The sequence below is a fragment of the Oncorhynchus clarkii genome, chromosome 12, assembly GCF_045791955.1.
Source record: "Oncorhynchus clarkii lewisi isolate Uvic-CL-2024 chromosome 12, UVic_Ocla_1.0, whole genome shotgun sequence".
Lineage (NCBI taxonomy): Eukaryota > Metazoa > Chordata > Actinopteri > Salmoniformes > Salmonidae > Oncorhynchus > Oncorhynchus clarkii.
This window is the reverse complement of record NC_092158.1, coordinates 5,797,267-5,817,550: the sequence shown is the minus strand read 5'-3', so window position 1 is coordinate 5,817,550 and position 20,284 is coordinate 5,797,267. Positions and strand designations below refer to the sequence as shown.

At 39.7% G+C, this 20,284-nt stretch overlaps 1 protein-coding gene across 1 annotated transcript in view; it reads right to left on the bottom strand.

Moving 5' to 3' along the window:
* Positions 1–20,284, bottom strand: part of LOC139421845 (DCC netrin 1 receptor) — a 729,366-nt gene that overhangs the window by 7,464 nt on the left and 701,618 nt on the right. The window contains exon 28 of the mRNA XM_071172971.1: positions 7,095–7,237. Within this exon, the coding sequence (XP_071029072.1) occupies positions 7,095–7,237 (143 nt within the window). The remainder of the gene's footprint in view (positions 1–7,094; positions 7,238–20,284) is intronic.

Sequence of the window (20,284 nt, the reverse complement as noted above, 5' to 3'; positions counted from 1 at the left end):
CTCTCTCTCTCTCTCTCTCTCTTTACTCCTCTCATCTCTCCCTCTCCTCGACATCTCCCTCCTTTCTCTTGCTTTTCTCATTACTCTAGCAGGTCCTATAAAGTGTTATGGGGCTGCCTAATGCTTCTCCTAACTCCAATCCATGACCGCACTGATGCTTTCTCCGTGTTATTGTTATTGAGATATGAATATTTAATGGCACGATTCTTCCCCTGCACTGTGCTGTGTTTTATAATTCACACTCTGTGTGTGTGTGTGTGTGTGTGTGTGTGTGTGTGTGTGTGTGTGTGTGTGTGTGTGTGTGTGTGTGTGTGTGTGTGTGTGTGTGTGTGTGTGTGTCTGTTCCGCTGCTGTTTTATATTCCCTATGCTCCTTTCATGGTGTTTTGTTTTGGCTGTTGCTCCCTATTCATCAGAACCACACGGACACAACAGACACAACAGACACAACAGACACAACAGACACAACAGACACAACAGACACAACGGACACAACATACACAACAGACACAACAGACACAACGGACACAACAGACACAACAGACACAACGGACACAACAGACACAACAGACACAACAGACACAACAGACACAACAGACACAACGGACACAACAGACACAACAGACACAACAGACACAACGGACACAACAGACACAACGGACACAACAGACACAACAGACACAACATACACAACATCCCCGAAGGACACAACATACCCAACATACACAACAGACACAACATACCCAACATACACAACAGACACAACAGACACAACAGACACAACATACACAACAGACACAACATACACAACAGACACAACAGACACAACAGACACAACGGACACAACAGACACAACAGACACAACAGACACAACGGACACAACAGACACAACGGACACAACAGACACAACAGACACAACAGACACAACAGACACAACAGACACAACAGGCACAACATACACAACAGACACAACAGACACAACATACACAACATACACAACAGACACAACAGACACAACAGACACAACAGACACAACAGACACAACAGACACAACAGGCACAACAGACACAACAGACACAACAGGCACAACATACACAACAGACACAACAGACACAACATACACAACATACACAACAGACACAACAGACACAACAGACACAACAGACACAACAGACACAACAGACACAACAGGCACAACATACACAACAGACACAACAGACACAACATACACAACATACACAACAGACACAACAGACACAACATACACAACAGACACAACATACACAACAGACACAACATACACAACATACACAACAGACACAACAAACACAACAGACACAACATACACAACAGACACAACATACACAACATACACAACATACACAACATACACAACAGACACAACATACACAACAGACACAACATACACAACAGACACAACATACACAACAGACACAACAGACACAACATACACAACAGACACAACATACACAACAGACACAACATACACAACAGACACAACAGACACAACATACACAACAGACACAACATACACAACAGACACAACATACACAACAGACACAACATACACAACAGACACAACAGACACAACATACACAACAGACACAACATACACAACATACACAACATACACAACATACACAACAGACACAACATACACAACAGACACAACAGACACAACATACACAACAGACACAACATCCCCGAAGGACACAACAGACACAACAGACACAACAGACACAACAGACACAACAGACACAACATCCCCGAAGGACACAACAGACACAACAGACACAACAGACACAACAGACACAACAGACACAACATCCCCGAAGGACACAACAGACACAACAGACACAACATACACAACAGACACAACAGACACAACATACACAACAGACACAACATACACAACAGACACAACAGACACAACAGACACAACATACACAACAGACACAACATACACAACATCCCCGAAGGACACAACAGACACAACAGACACAACATACACAACAGACACAACAGACACAACATACACAACATACACAACAGACACAACAGACACAACAGACACAACAGACACAACAGACACAACATACACAACATACACAACAGACACAACAGACACAACATACACAACAGACACAACATACACAACAGACACAACAGACACAACAGACACAACATACACAACAGACACAACATACACAACAGACACAACAGACACAACAGACACAACAGACACAACAGACACAACAGACACAACATACACAACATACACAACAGACACAACAGACACAACAGACACAACAGACACAACAGACACAACATACACAACATACACAACAGACACAACAGACACAACATACACAACAGACACAACATACACAACAGACACAACAGACACAACAGACACAACAGACACAACAGACACAACAGACACAACATACCCAACAGACACAACAGACACAACAGACACAACATACCCAACATACACAACAGACACAACAGACACAACATACACAACATCCCCGAAGGACACAACATACCCAACAGACACAACAGACACAACAGACACAACAGACACAACAGACACAACAGACACAACATACACAACAGACACAACAGACACAACAGACACAACATACACAACAGACACAACAGACACAACATACACAACATACACAACAGACACAACAGACACAACAGACACAACATACACAACATCCCCGAAGGACACAACATACCCAACAGACACAACAGACACAACAGACACAACAGACACAACAGACACAACATACACAACATCCCCGAAGGACACAACATACACAACATACCCAACATACACAACATACCCAACATACCCAACATACACAACATACCCAACATACCCAACATACACAACATACACAACATACACAACAGACACAACATACACAACAGACACAACATACACAACATCCCCGAAGGACACAACATACCCAACATACACAACAGACACAACAGACACAACATACCCAACATACACAACAGACACAACAGACACAACATACACAACATACACAACATACACAACATACACAACATCCCCGAAGGACACAACATACACAACAGACACAACAGACACAACATCCCCGAAGGACACAACATACCCAACATACACAACAGACACAACAGACACAACATACCCAACAGACACAACATACACAACAGACACAACATACACAACATCCCCGAAGGACACAACATACCCAACATACACAACAGACACAACAGACACAACAGACACAACATACACAACATACACAACATACACAACATACACAACATCCCCGAAGGACACAACATACACAACAGACACAACAGACACAACATCCCCGAAGGACACAACATACCCAACATACACAACAGACACAACAGACACAACATACCCAACATACACAACAGACACAACATACACAACATCCCCGAAGGACACAACATACCCAACATACACAACAGACGCAACAGACACAACATACACAACATCCCCGAAGGACACAACATACACAACATACACAACATGCACAACAGACACAACAGACACAACATACCCAACATACACAACAGACACAACATACACAACATCCCCGAAGGACACAACATACCCAACATACACAACAGACGCAACAGACACAACATACACAACATCCCCGAAGGACACAACATACACAACATACACAACAGACACAACAGACACAACATACACAACATACATAACATGCACAACAGACACAACAGACACAACATACCCAACATACACAACAGACACAACATACACAACATCCCCGAAGGACACAACATACCCAACATACACAACAGATGCAACAGACACAACATACACAACATCCCCGAAGGACACAACATACCCAACATACACAACATACACAACAGACACAACATACACAACATCCCCGAAGGACACAACATACCCAACATACACAACAGACGCAACAGACACAACATACACAACATCCCCGAAGGACACAACATACACAACATGCACAACAGACACAACAGACACAACATACCCAACATACACAACAGACACAACATACACAACATCCCCGAAGGACACAACATACCCAACATACACAACAGACACAACAGACACAACATACACAACATCCCCGAAGGACACAACATACACAACATACACAACAGACACAACAGACACAACATACACAACATACACAACATGCACAACAGACACAACAGACGCAACATACCCAACATACACAACAGACACAACATACACAACATCCCCGAAGGACACAACATACACAACATACACAACAGACACAACAGACACAACATACACAACATCCCCGAAGGACACAACATACACAACATACACAACAGACACAACAGACACAACATACACAACATACACAACATGCACAACAGACACAACAGACACAACATACCCAACATACACAACAGACACAACATACACAACATCCCCGAAGGACACAACATACCCAACATACACAACAGACACAACATACACAACATCCCCGAAGGACACAACATACACAACATACACAACAGACACAACAGACACAACATACACAACATACACAACATGCACAACAGACACAACAGACACAACATACCCAACATACACAACAGACACAACATACACAACATCCCCGAAGGACACAACATACCCAACATACACAACAGACGCAACAGACACAACATACACAACATCCCCGAAGGACACAACATACACAACATACACAACAGACACAACATACACAACATACACAACAGACACAACAGACACAACATACACAACAGACACAACATACACAACATGCACAACATACACAACATCCCCGAAGGACACAACATACACAACAGACACAACAGACACAACATACACAACATACACAACATACACAACAGACATAAATAATACATTATGTTTTATTTCTAAATGGAAAAGTAAAAGTAGAATGACAGATGACATCATGTAAATACTGTAAGGGGTATTCACCTAGAGCTCATGGGGAATCTTTTAGGATACATTAAATTAAAAATGGCTGTCTATAATGACAATGAATTAATGGACATCCCACCTCAGTGTTTTTGTGTTAGTGTCTATGTGCCTGTTCGTGTGTGTGTGTGTGTGTGTGTGTGTGTGTGTGTGTGTGTGTGTGTGTGTGTGTGTGTGTGTGTGTGTGTGTGTGTGTGTGCGTGTGTGTAGAGTAACATTCTGTTAATCGAACATAGGATGTCTGAGTCCCAAGGGGTAATCTCAAATCTAAAATACACTATGATGCGTTTAACACTTTTTTGGTTACTACATGATTCCATATGTGTTATTTCATAGTTTTGATGTCTTCACTATTATTCTACAAAGGAGAAAATAGCTAAAAATAAAGAAAAACCCTGGAATAAGTAGGTGTGTCCAAACTTTTGACTCGTACTGTGTATATATGATTACATTACCTTTCTATACAAGTACTTCCATGAGCACCTTTCTTTGAACATGCATTGGTGATGTGCTGTGTGAGTTTGGACTCGTACTGTATCTCTAGAGAAACTGTTCAATTGTGTGCATTGAACTCACAGAAAAGAAACGTAACGAAATTGAATTCAAATAATTTAACTGATGCTGGTTAATTAGTGAATTTAATTTTTGGGGAACATTTTTAAATGACGACATTTCTGTTAATCGCTCAGCACTAAATGAACCCTTCCTGAAGCACTAATTACAGAATCAGGTACTGAAACACATGTCTATATCCCACTTGTCTGCAGTAGCAGATTGGATCGAACCCCAGGGTCTGTAGTGAAGCCTCTAGCACTGTGATGCGGTTCCTTAGACCGATGCGTCATTCCGGAGCAGATTCTTTCATAACATGTTTTTCTTATTATTATTATTATTTTTTTTTTTATCGTTTAGATAAGAGTATCTTCTGCCTCAGCTCTGGGAGATCAAATCCAATTTGTATTTGTCACAACAGGTGTGGATCTTAAACGTAAAATGCTTAGGAGTTCTTAACCAAAATTGCAGAGTAAAAAAAAAAAAAGTAAGTCATTACAAATGTGCCTGATAAACTACAGGAAGGATTAGTAACACAATAAAATAACAATAACCAGGCTAAATACAAGAGGTTAGTCGAGGTAATTGAGGTAATATGTACATGTAGGTAGGGGTACAGTCTAATGTAAATAGTCTGTTGTAACCAACTGTTCTACAGTCTAATGTAAATAGTCTGTTGTAACCAACTGTTCTACAGTCTACTGCTACTACTACTACTACTACTACTACTACTACTACTACACCTACTACTACACCTACTACTACTATACTACTATTACTACTACTACACCTACTACTACACCTACTACTACTATACTACTATTACTACTACTACTACTGCTACTGTTACTTCTACTACTATACTACTACAACAACTACTACTACTACTACTACCACTACTACTACTGCTACTACTACTACTACTACTACTACTACTACTACTACTACTACTACTACTACTACTACTACTACTGCTGCTACTACTACTACTACTACTACTACTACTACTATAGAACAACTACTACTACTACTACTACTACTACTACTACTACTACTACTACTATACTACTACTACAACTACTACTACACTACTACCACAACTGCTACTACTACTACTACTACTACTACTACTACTACAACAACAACTACTACTACTACTACAACAACAACTACTACTACTACCACTACTACTACTACTACTACTATACTACTACTACAACTACTACTAGTACTGCTGCTGCTACATCACTTCCAGACATAGTCTGAACCCCCATAGATGACAATGAGATCGTTCCAAAATATATATTCTTCCCACCAACAGGAGGACATTTCTATCTACTCTCGATCAAATCACATACTTTGGGCTTTTAATTTTCCTTTTATAGTAACATTAGTTTTGTGTGTATTTAAACATGATAATCTTGAATTTCTTAGAGTGTGATCGTGAGCGCCCGAGCACACTGAAGGGAGTGGTTGCTTACATTGGCTGAGTCTTCTGGTTGCTTCTGTCCCTCTTCACCCATCTCGGGGGCTGTTGGCACGGAGACCGGTAGTAGTGGTGATCTGGCCTTGCCAACTTGCCCCAGAGATGCTGTTTTTACTGTTGGCTTGGGAAGGCTGGCACCTGGAGAAACACAAACACAGAAACAAAATCACTGTCATGTTTTGTGTAAATATGAGGACCTGTTTTTACCTAAGCCTTGGGAAAACACACCAACACTCTGTCGCGTTTATGTATCAGCCCGAGGACCATGAGGTTACTGTACCAAACACTACTGGTTACACAACAAGTAACCTGGTAAAAGGCAACAGCCCCTAAAAATAGCCAAGGGACCTCAGCTTTGAATAACAAAGTAAACAAGAGATCTATAGGTGCAGGTATGATTTGTAGAAGGCTTTTGTTCTTAGATATTGAGGCAGCAAGTTGTGCTGCTCTAAGGATTGTGGGTATAGGCAGGCAGAGGGAGCAGAGGAGAGAGCAGTCTGTGTTTGACGGACAACGCTGACAGCACAGAGCAGCGTGGGGCACGGAGTATTGCTGTTCTGCGGCTGTTCTGTGAGGGAAGGAGAGAGGATAAGAAAGAGGGAACAGTGTGGGGTTCTGCGTCTCTTCTCTCCGTCTCCAGGATTAATGGCCTGACCATCTAAATGAGCTACCTGGGCTGGGTATTATCTGCATAATTTAACTCTGCAAATTACAGCAGCACCTGCTCGGCGCACTCGCAACAGTGGGAGGGAAAGGTAGGTGGGGAAACTCTGGCTCCAGACTTAATAATAGGATCAACCCTCCCCTTGGCGCCGCTGTGATAGGCTGGATAGATCACATCATAGAGCAGGAGGAGAAAGAAAACAACAAGTGTGAATATCAAATCAAATTGAAAGTGGTCGGCGTACACGGATGTGCAGATGTTATAGCAGCTGCAGGGAAATGCTTGTGTGTCTAAGTCCAACATTACATTAGCGATAAAAACTATTTAAAAAAAAATTAGAATACAGAAAAATAAACATAATAAGAATGATATATATATACACATATTGGTGTGTTTTGTATGTAAACATTATTAGAGTGACCAGTGTTCAATGACTATGCACATAGGGCAGCTGTCTCTAAGGTGCAGGGTAGAGTACCGGGTGGTAGCCGGCTAGTAACAGTCTCTAAGGTGCAGGGTAGAGTACCATGCAGTAGCCAGTAGTAACAGTCTCTAAGATGCAGGGTAGAGTACCGGGTGGTAGCCGGTAGTAACAGTCTCTAAGGTGCAGGGTAGAGTACCGGGTGGTAGCCGGTAGTAACAGTCCCTAAGGTGCAGGGTAGAGTACCGGGTGGTAGCCGGGTAGTAACAGTCTCTAAGGTGCAGGGTAGAGTACCGGGTGGTAGCCGGGTAGTAACAGTCTCTAAGGTGCAGGGTAGAGTACCGGGTGGTAGCCGGGTAGTAACAGTGACTAAGGCTAGTGATGGCTGTTTAACAGTGATGGCCTGGAGATAGAAGCTGTTTTTCACTGTCTCGGTCACAGCTTTGATGGACCTGTGTGATCTCCGCCTTCTAGATGGTAGATGATAGGTAGATGATAAATGGTAGCTGGTAGATCGAGTGGCTGACGGAGGTCGTTGACGATCTTTCAAGTTTTAAGTGAAATGCCTTTCGTGCTCTAAACCCAATAACGCAGTAAATAATAACAATGCAGAACAAAAACACACCAGAAATTAAAAAGAAGAAGAACACGAGAAAGTAAGTACCATACTATATACAGGGTCAGTAAATACCATACTATATACAGGGTCAGTTAGTACCATACTATATACAGGGTCAGTAAATACCATACTATATACAGGGTCAGTAAATACCATACTATATACAGGGTCAGTTAGTACCATACTATATACAGGGTCAGTAAATACCATACTATATACAGGGTCAGTAAATACCATACTATATACAGGGTCAGTTAGTACCATACTATATACAGGGTCAGTAAATACCATACTATATACAGGGTCAGTAAATACCATACTATATACAGGGTCAGGATAATACCATACTATATACAGGGTCAGTAAATACCATACTATATAGAGGGTCAGTAAATACCATACTATATACAGGGTCAGTAAATACCATACTATATACAGGGTCAGTAAATACCATACTATATACAGGGTCAGTTAGTACCATACTATATACAGGATCAGTTAGTACCATACTATATACAGGGTCAGTTAATACCATACTATATACAGGGTAAGTTAATACCATACTATATACAGGGTCAGTTAATACCATACTATATACAGGGTCAGTTAATACCATACTATATACAGGGTCAGTTAATACCATACTATATACAGGGTCAGTTAATACCATACTATATACAGGGTCAGTAAATACCATACTATATACAGGGTCAGTTAATACCATACTATATACAGGGTCAGTTAATACCATACTATATACAGGGTCAGTTAATACCATACTATATACAGGGTCAGTAAATACCATACTATATACAGGGTCAGTAAATACCATACTATATACAGGGTCAGTAAATACCATACTATATACAGGGTCAGTAAATACCATACTATATACAGGGTCAGTAAATACCATACTATATACAGGGTCAGTTAGTACCATACTATATACAGGGTCAGTTAGTACCATACTATATACAGGGTCAGTTAATACCATACTATATACAGGGTCAGTTAATACCATACTATATACAGGGTCAGTTAATACCATACTATATACAGGGTCAGTTAATACCATACTATATACAGGGTCAGTTAATACCATACTATATACAGGGTCAGTTAATACCATACTATATACAGGGTCAGTAAATACCATACTATATACAGGGTCAGTAAATACCATACTATATACAGGGTCAGTAAATACCATACTATATACAGGGTCAGTTAATACCATACTATATACAGGGTCAGTAAATACCATACTATATACAGGGTCAGTTAATACCATACTATATACAGGGTCAGTTAGTACCATACTATATACAGGGTCAGTAAATACCATACTATATACAGGGTCAGTAAACACCATACTATATACAGGGTCAGTTAGTACCATACTATATACAGGGTCAGTTAATACCATACTATATACAGGGTCAGTTAATACCATACTATATACAGGGTCAGTAAATACCATACTATATACAGGGTCAGTTAATACCATACTATATACAGGGTCAGTAAACACCATACTATATACAGGGTCAGTTAGTACCATACTATATACAGGGTCAGTTAATACCATACTATATACAGGGTCAGTTAATACCATACTATATACAGGGTCAGTTAATACCATACTATTTACAGGGTCAGTAAATACCATACTATATACAGGGTCAGTAAATACCATACTATATACAGGGTCAGTAAATACCATACTATATACAGGGTCAGTTAATACCATACTATATACAGGGTCAGTTAATGCCATACTATATACAGGGTCAGGTTAATACCATACTATATACAGGGTCAGGTTAATACCATACTATATACAGGGTCAGGTTAATACCATACTATATACAGGGTCAGTTAATACCATACTATATACAGGGTCAGTAAATACCATACTATATACAGGGTCAGTAAATACCATACTATATACAAGGTCAGTTAATACCATACTATATACAGGGTCAGTTAATACCATACTATATACAGGGTCAGTTAATACCATACTATATACAGGGTCAGTTAATACCATACTATATACAGGGTCAGTAAATACCATACTATATACAGGGTCAGTTAATACCATACTATATACAGGGTCAGTAAATACCATACTATATACAGGGTCAGTAAATACCATACTATATACAGAGTTAGTTAATACCATACTATATACAGGGTGAGTTAATACCATACTATATACAGGGTGAGTTAATACCATACTATATACAGGGTCAGTTAATACCATACTATATACAGGGTCAGTAAATACCATACTATATACAGGGTCAGTAAATACCATACTATATACAGGGTCAGTTAATACCATGCTATATACAGGGTCAGTTAATACCATACTATATACAGGGTCAGTTAATACCATACTATATACAGGGTCAGTTAGTACCATACTATATACAGGGTCAGTAAATACTATACTATATACAGGGTCAGTTAATACCATACTATATACAGGGTCAGTTAATACCATACTATATACAGGGTCAGTTAATACCATACTATATACAGGGTCAGTTAATACCATACTATATACAGGGTCAGTTAATACCATACTATATAGAGGGTCAGTTAATACCATACTATATACAGGGTCAGGTAATACCATACTATATACAGGGTCAGTTAATACCATACTATATACAGGGTCAGTAAATACCATACTATATACAGGGTCAGTTTATACCATACTATATACAGGGTCAGTAAATACTATACTATATACAGGGTCAGGTTAATACCATACTATATACAGGGTCAGTAAATACCATACTATATACAGGGTCAGTTTATACCATACTATATACAGGGTCAGTAAATACTATACTATATACAGGGTCAGGTTAATACCATACTATATACAGGGTCAGTAAATACCATACTATATACAGGGTCAGTTAGTACCATACTATATACAGGGTCAGTTAATACCATACTATATACAGGGTCAGTTAATATCATACTATATACAGGGTCAGTTAATACCATACTATATACAGGGTCAGGTAATACCATACTATATACAGGGTCAGTTAATACCATACTATATACAGGGTCAGTAAATACCATACTATATACAGGGTCAGTTTATACCATACTATATACAGGGTCAGTATATACTATACTATGTACAGGGTCAGGTTAATACCATACTATATACAGGGTCAGTAAATACCATACTATATACAGGGTCTGTTAGTACCATACTATATACAGGGTCAGGTAATACCATACTATATACAGGGTCAGTTAATACCATACTATATACAGGGTCAGTAAATACCATACTATATACAGGGTCAGTTAATACTATACTATATGCAGGGTCAGGTTAATACCATACTATATACAGGGTCAGTAAATACCATACTATATACAGGGTCAGTTAGTACCATACTATATACAGGGTCAGGTAATGCGATACTATATACAGGGTCAGTTAATACCATACTATATACAGGGTCAGTTAATACCATACTATATACAGGGTCAGTTAATACCATACTATATACAGGGTCAGTTAATACCATACTATATACAGGGTCAGTTAATACCATACTATATACAGGGTCAGGTAATACCATACTATATACAGGGTCAGTTAATACCATACTATATACAGGGTCAGTTAATACCATACTATATACAGGGTCAGTTAGTACCATACTATATACAGGGTCAGTAAATACCATACTATATACAGGGTCAGTTAGTACCATACTATATACAGGGTCAGTAAATACCATACTATATACAGGGTCAGTAAATACCATACTATATACAGGGTCAGTTAATACCATACTATATACAGGGTCAGTTAATACCATACTATATACAGGGTCAGGATAATACCATACTATATACAGGGTCAGTAAATACCATACTATATACAGGGTCAGTTAATACCATACTATATACAGGGTCAGTTAATACCATACTATATACAGGGTCAGTAAATACCATACTATATACAGGGTCAGTTTATACCATACTATATACAGGGTCAGTATATACTATACTATGTACAGGGTCAGGTTAATACCATACTATATACAGGGTCAGTAAATACCATACTATATACAGGGTCTGTTAGTACCATACTATATACAGGGTCAGGTAATACCATACTATATACAGGGTCAGTTAATACCATACTATATACAGGGTCAGTAAATACCATACTATATACAGGGTCAGTTAATACTATACTATATGCAGGGTCAGGTTAATACCATACTATATACAGGGTCAGTAAATACCATACTATATACAGGGTCAGTTAGTACCATACTATATACAGGGTCAGGTAATGCGATACTATATACAGGGTCAGTTAATACCATACTATATACAGGGTCAGTTAATACCATACTATATACAGGGTCAGTTAATACCATACTATATACAGGGTCAGTTAATACCATACTATATACAGGGTCAGTTAATACCATACTATATACAGGGTCAGGTAATACCATACTATATACAGGGTCAGTTAATACCATACTATATACAGGGTCAGTTAATACCATACTATATACAGGGTCAGTTAGTACCATACTATATACAGGGTCAGTAAATACCATACTATATACAGGGTCAGTTAGTACCATACTATATACAGGGTCAGTAAATACCATACTATATACAGGGTCAGTAAATACCATACTATATACAGGGTCAGTTAATACCATACTATATACAGGGTCAGTTAATACCATACTATATACAGGGTCAGGATAATACCATACTATATACAGGGTCAGTAAATACCATACTATATACAGGGTCAGTTAATACCATACTATATACAGGGTCAGTTAATACCATACTATATACAGGGTCAGTAAATACCATACTATATACAGGGTCAGTAAATACCATACTATATACAGGGTCAGATAATACCATACTATATACAGGGTCAGTAAATACCATACTATATACAGGGTCAGTTAATACCATACTATATACAGGGTCAGTTAATACCATACTATATACAGGGTCAGTTAGTACCATACTATATACAGGGTCAGTAAATACCATACTATATACAGGGTCAGTAAATACCATACTATATACAGGGTCAGTTAATACCATACTATATATAGGGTCATTTAATACCATACTATATACAGGGTCAGTTAGTACCATACTATATACAGGGTCAGTTAATACCATACTATATACAGGGTCAGTTAATACCATACTATATACAGGGTCAGTAAATACCATACTATATACAGGGTCAGGTTAATTCCATACTACATACAGGGTCAGTTAATACCATACTATATACAGGGTCAGTTAATACCATACTATATACAGGGTCAGTTAGTACCATACTATATACAGGGTCAGTTAATACCATACTATATACAGGGTCAGTTAGTACCATACTATATACAGGGTCAGTAAATACCATACTATATACAGGGTCAGTTAGTACCATACTATATACAGGGTCAGTTAATACCATACTATATACAGGGTCAGTAAATACCATACTATATACAGGGTCAGTAAATACCATACTATATACAGGGTCAGTTAGTACCATACTATATACAGGGTCAGTTAATACTATACTATATACAGGGTCAGTTAATACCATACTATATACAGGGTCAGTTAATACCATACTATATACAGGGTCAGTTAATACCACACTATATACAGGGTCAGTTAATACCACACTATATACAGGGGCAGTTAATACTATATACAGGGTCAGTTAATACCATACTATATACAGGGTCAGTTAATACCATACTATATATAGGGTCAGTTAATACCATACTATATACAGGGTCAGTTAATACCAAACTATATACAGGGTCAGATAATACCATACTATATACAGGGTCAGTTAATACTATATACAGGGTCAGTTAATACCATACTATATACAGGGTCAGTAAATACCATACTATATACAGGGTCAGTAAATACCATACTATATACAGGGTCAGTTAATACCATACTATATACAGGGTCAGTTAGTACCATACTATATACAGGGTCAGTAAATACCATACTATATACAGGGTCAGTAAATACCATACTATATACAGGGTCAGTTAATACCATACTATATACAGGGTCAGTTAATACCATACTATATACAGGGTCAGTTAATACCATACTATATACAGGGTCAGTTAATACCATACTATATACAGGGTCAGTTAATACCATACTATATACAGGGTCAGGTAATACCATACTATATACAGGGTCAGTTAATACCATACTATATACAGGGTCAGTTAATACCATACTATATACAGGGTCAGTTAGTACCATACTATATACAGGGTCAGTAAATACCATACTATATACAGGGTCAGTTAGTACCATACTATATACAGGGTCAGTAAATACCATACTATATACAGGGTCAGTAAATACCATACTATATACAGGGTCAGTTAATACCATACTATATACAGGGTCAGTTAATACCATACTATATACAGGGTCAGGATAATACCATACTATATACAGGGTCAGTAAATACCATACTATATACAGGGTCAGTTAATACCATACTATATACAGGGTCAGTTAATACCATACTATATACAGGGTCAGTAAATACCATACTATATACAGGGTCAGTAAATACCATACTATATACAGGGTCAGATAATACCATACTATATACAGGGTCAGTAAATACCATACTATATACAGGGTCAGTTAATACCATACTATATACAGGGTCAGTTAATACCATACTATATACAGGGTCAGTTAGTACCATACTATATACAGGGTCAGTAAATACCATACTATATACAGGGTCAGTAAATACCATACTATATACAGGGTCAGTTAATACCATACTATATATAGGGTCATTTAATACCATACTATATACAGGGTCAGTTAGTACCATACTATATACAGGGTCAGTTAATACCATACTATATACAGGGTCAGTTAATACCATACTATATACAGGGTCAGTAAATACCATACTATATACAGGGTCAGGTTAATTCCATACTACATACAGGGTCAGTTAATACCATACTATATACAGGGTCAGTTAATACCATACTATATACAGGGTCAGTTAGTACCATACTATATACAGGGTCAGTTAATACCATACTATATACAGGGTCAGTTAGTACCATACTATATACAGGGTCAGTAAATACCATACTATATACAGGGTCAGTTAGTACCATACTATATACAGGGTCAGTTAATACCATACTATATACAGGGTCAGTAAATACCATACTATATACAGGGTCAGTAAATACCATACTATATACAGGGTCAGTTAGTACCATACTATATACAGGGTCAGTTAATACTATACTATATACAGGGTCAGTTAATACCATACTATATACAGGGTCAGTTAATACCATACTATATACAGGGTCAGTTAATACCACACTATATACAGGGTCAGTTAATACCACACTATATACAGGGGCAGTTAATACTATATACAGGGTCAGTTAATACCATACTATATACAGGGTCAGTTAATACCATACTATATATAGGGTCAGTTAATACCATACTATATACAGGGTCAGTTAATACCAAACTATATACAGGGTCAGATAATACCATACTATATACAGGGTCAGTTAATACTATATACAGGGTCAGTTAATACCATACTATATACAGGGTCAGTAAATACCATACTATATACAGGGTCAGTAAATACCATACTATATACAGGGTCAGTTAATACCATACTATATACAGGGTCAGGTAATACCATACAATATACAGGGTCAGTTAGTACCATACTATATACAGGGTCAGTTAATACCATACTATATACAGGGTCAGGTAATACCATACTATATACAGGGTCAGGTAATACCATACTATATACAGGGTCAGTTAATACCATACTATATACAGGGTCAGTAAATACCATACTATATACAGAGTCAGTTAATACCATACTATATACAGGGTCAGTTAATACTATATACAGGGTCAGTTAGTACCATACTATATACAGGGTCAGTTAATACCACACTATATACAGGGTCAGTTAATACCATACTACATACAGGGTCACTATATACAGGGTCAGTTAATACCATACTATATACAGGGTCAGTTAGTACCATACTATATACAGGGTCAGTTAATACCATACTATATACAGGGTCAGTTAATACCATACTATATACAGGGTCAGTTAATACCATACTATATACAGGGTCAGTTAATACTATACTATATACAGGGTCAGTTAATACCATACTATATACAGGGTCAGTTAATACCATACTATATACAGGGTCAGTTAATACCATACTATATACAGGGTCAGTTTATACCATACTATATACAGGGTCAGTTAATACCATACTATATACAGGGTCAGTTAATACCATACTATATACAGGGTCAGTAAATACCATACTATATACAGGGTCAGTTAATACCATACTATATACAGGGTCAGTTAATACCATACTATATACAGGGTCAGTTAATACCATACTATATACAGGGTCAGTTAATACCATACTATATACAGGGTCAGTTAATATCATACTATATACAGGGTCAGTTAATACCATACTATATACAGGGTCAGTTAATACCATACTATATACAGGGTCAGTTAATACCATACTATATACAGGGTCAGTTAATACCATACTATATACAGGGTCAGTTAATACCATACTATATACAGGGTCAGTAAATACCATACTATATACAGGGTCAGTTAGTACCATACTATATACAGGGTCAGTTAATACCATACTATATACAGGGTCAGTTAGTACCATACTATATACAGGGTCAGTTAATACCATACTATATACAGGGTCAGGTAATACCATACTATATACAGGGTCAGTTAATACCATACTATAACCATGAGTCATGAAACTCACCACTCCGCGTTTCTTTTTCCCAGAGAGTTATTTTATTTTTTCCCTTTCGAAGGACGGAGAACCCCTCTGGCTGAATGGACAGGGACAATATTTCCAGAGAGAGCCATGATTCCGTAAAACAGAGTATGTTACAGTCCCTGATGTCTCTGGAAGGAAATCTTCACCATTGAGCGAAGATTATTGACTACTTTATTGACTGAGTCTGACTAGGGCCCCGCTCCTTCTACCTCTTCTCCAGCATTGGCGTTGTTGGTGCAGCCCCCAGGATGAAAAGAGCTTCTTTGGGAAGTTCAAACAAAGGATCCATGTCAAGGAAGATACATTTCTGCTCAAATTTCTGGTGAGTGAAAACCGAATACAGCAAGACACACCTACAGTGCTCAGTGAGGCAGTAGCTGATAGATTGGGAGTAAGGACCGTGACTGAACTGGACTGGAGAGATATGGTTGGCTTCACCACAGATTACAGTCAGCCGGTCAATTATAGTCGACCTGAGCAACAAACCACCTTATCAGAGTGTACTGTAGATGGAGTAATGGTGTAATCATGTATTGTGAGGCTACTGATTATTTTTCATAATCTACATGTGAACAAGTCATTAACAGCACCTGAGCCACTGGTCAGTCATGAGCAACGCATTGGAGACCCATGCTGTAAACTAGCGTTTTCATTTCTGCTTCAGTCTTAATTATCACTATGATCGTTACCTAGCATTTCACACGATGCCCCTCTGTCTCTCTGCTGAGCAGCGTGGGAGGTGGACGGCGAGCTGCGTATATTCCACAATGTTCTCTGTTTCTCTCCGGCCCAGGCTTAGTTCCACTCTCAGTGCATACTGTTTGGCTCTCAGTGAACAGAGAGTAACACTAAGGACCCCAGAGAGCCCAGTAACACAGAGTAACACCAAGGACCCCAGAGAGCCCAGTAACACAGAGTAACACCAAGGACCCCAGAGAGCCCTGTAACACAGAGTAACACTAAGGACCCCAGAGAGCCCAGTAACAAAGAGTAACACCGAGGACCCAAGAGAGCCCTGTAACACAGTAACACCAAGGACCCCAGAGAGCCCTGTGACACAGAGTAACACCAAGGACCCCAGAGAGCCCAGTAACACAGAGTAACACCAAGGACCCCAGAGAGCCCAGTAACACAGAGTAACACTAAGGACCCCAGAGAGCCCTGTAACACAGAGTAACACTAAGGACCCCAGAGAGCCCAGTAACACAGAGTAACACCGAGGACCCAAGAGAGCCCTGTAACACAGTAACACCAAGGACCCCAGCGAGCCCTGTAACACAGAGTAACACCAAGGACCCCAGCGAGCCCTGTAACACAGAGTAACACCAATGACCCCAAAGAGCCCAGTAACACAGAGTAACACCAAGGACCGCAGTGAGCCCAGTAACACAGAGTAACACTAAGGACCCCAGAGAGCCCTGTAACACAGAGTAACACTAAGGACCCCAGAGAGCCCAGTAACACAGAGTAACACTGATGACCCCAGCGAGCCCTGTAGTAACACAGAGTAACACCAAGGACCCCAGCGAGCCCTGTAGTAACACAGAGTAACACCAAGGACCCCAGCGAGCCCATTATGTGATGTGATGTGGTGGTGTGGGGGTGTGGTGGTGTGGTGGTGTGTTGGTGTGGTGGTGTGTTGATGAGGTGGTGTGGTGGTGCTGTGGTGGTGGTGTGGTGGTGGTGTGGTGGTGTGGTGATGTGGGGGTGGTGGTGTGGTGGTGTGGGGGTGGTGATGTGGTGTGGTGGTGATGTGGGGGTGGTGGTGTGGTGATGTGGAGGTGGTGGTGTGGTGGTGTGGGGGTGATGTGGTGGTGGTGGTGTGGGGGTGATGTGGTGGTGGTGGTGTGGTGTTGTGTTGATGTGGTGGTGATGTGGTGGTGGTGGTGATGTGGTGGTGGTGGTGGTGTGGTGGTGATGTGGTGGGGGGGGTGTGTTGGTGTGTTGATGTGGTGGTGATGTGGTGTGGTGGTGATGTGGTGGTGGTGGTGATGTGGTGGTGGTGGTGGTGTGGTGGTGGTGAGTTGATGTGGTGGTGTGGTGATGATGTGGTGGTGGTGGTGTGGGGGTGGTGTGTTGATGTGGTGGTGTGGTGATGATGTGGTGGTGGTGGTGGTGTGGGGGTGTGGTGGTGTGGTGGTAGTGGTGTGGTGGTAGTGGTGTGGGGGTGGTGGTGTGGGGGTGGTGGTGTGGTGGTAGTGGTGTGGGGGTGGTGGCGTGGGGGTGGTGGTGTGGCGGTGTGGCGATGCTGAAAGCTGCCAGACCACCTAGTCAGTTGGAGTCTGATCTGTTCATTCTGCTCCACCTCAACTTCAATCAGACCTATTGTCATTCTGAGAACCTGGCTGATTGTGTGTGTGTGTGTGTGTGTGTGTGAGTGTGTGTGTGTGTGTGTTTATAATCTGAAAAAAGAATGATGCTCAATATGGCCGCTGGTCCCCCCCCATTACGGCACATCGACTTGAATAGAAATGTCTGTTGTAGTCAATGGTATCTCTAGCACAAGGACACAATGCAATGGGAGCCA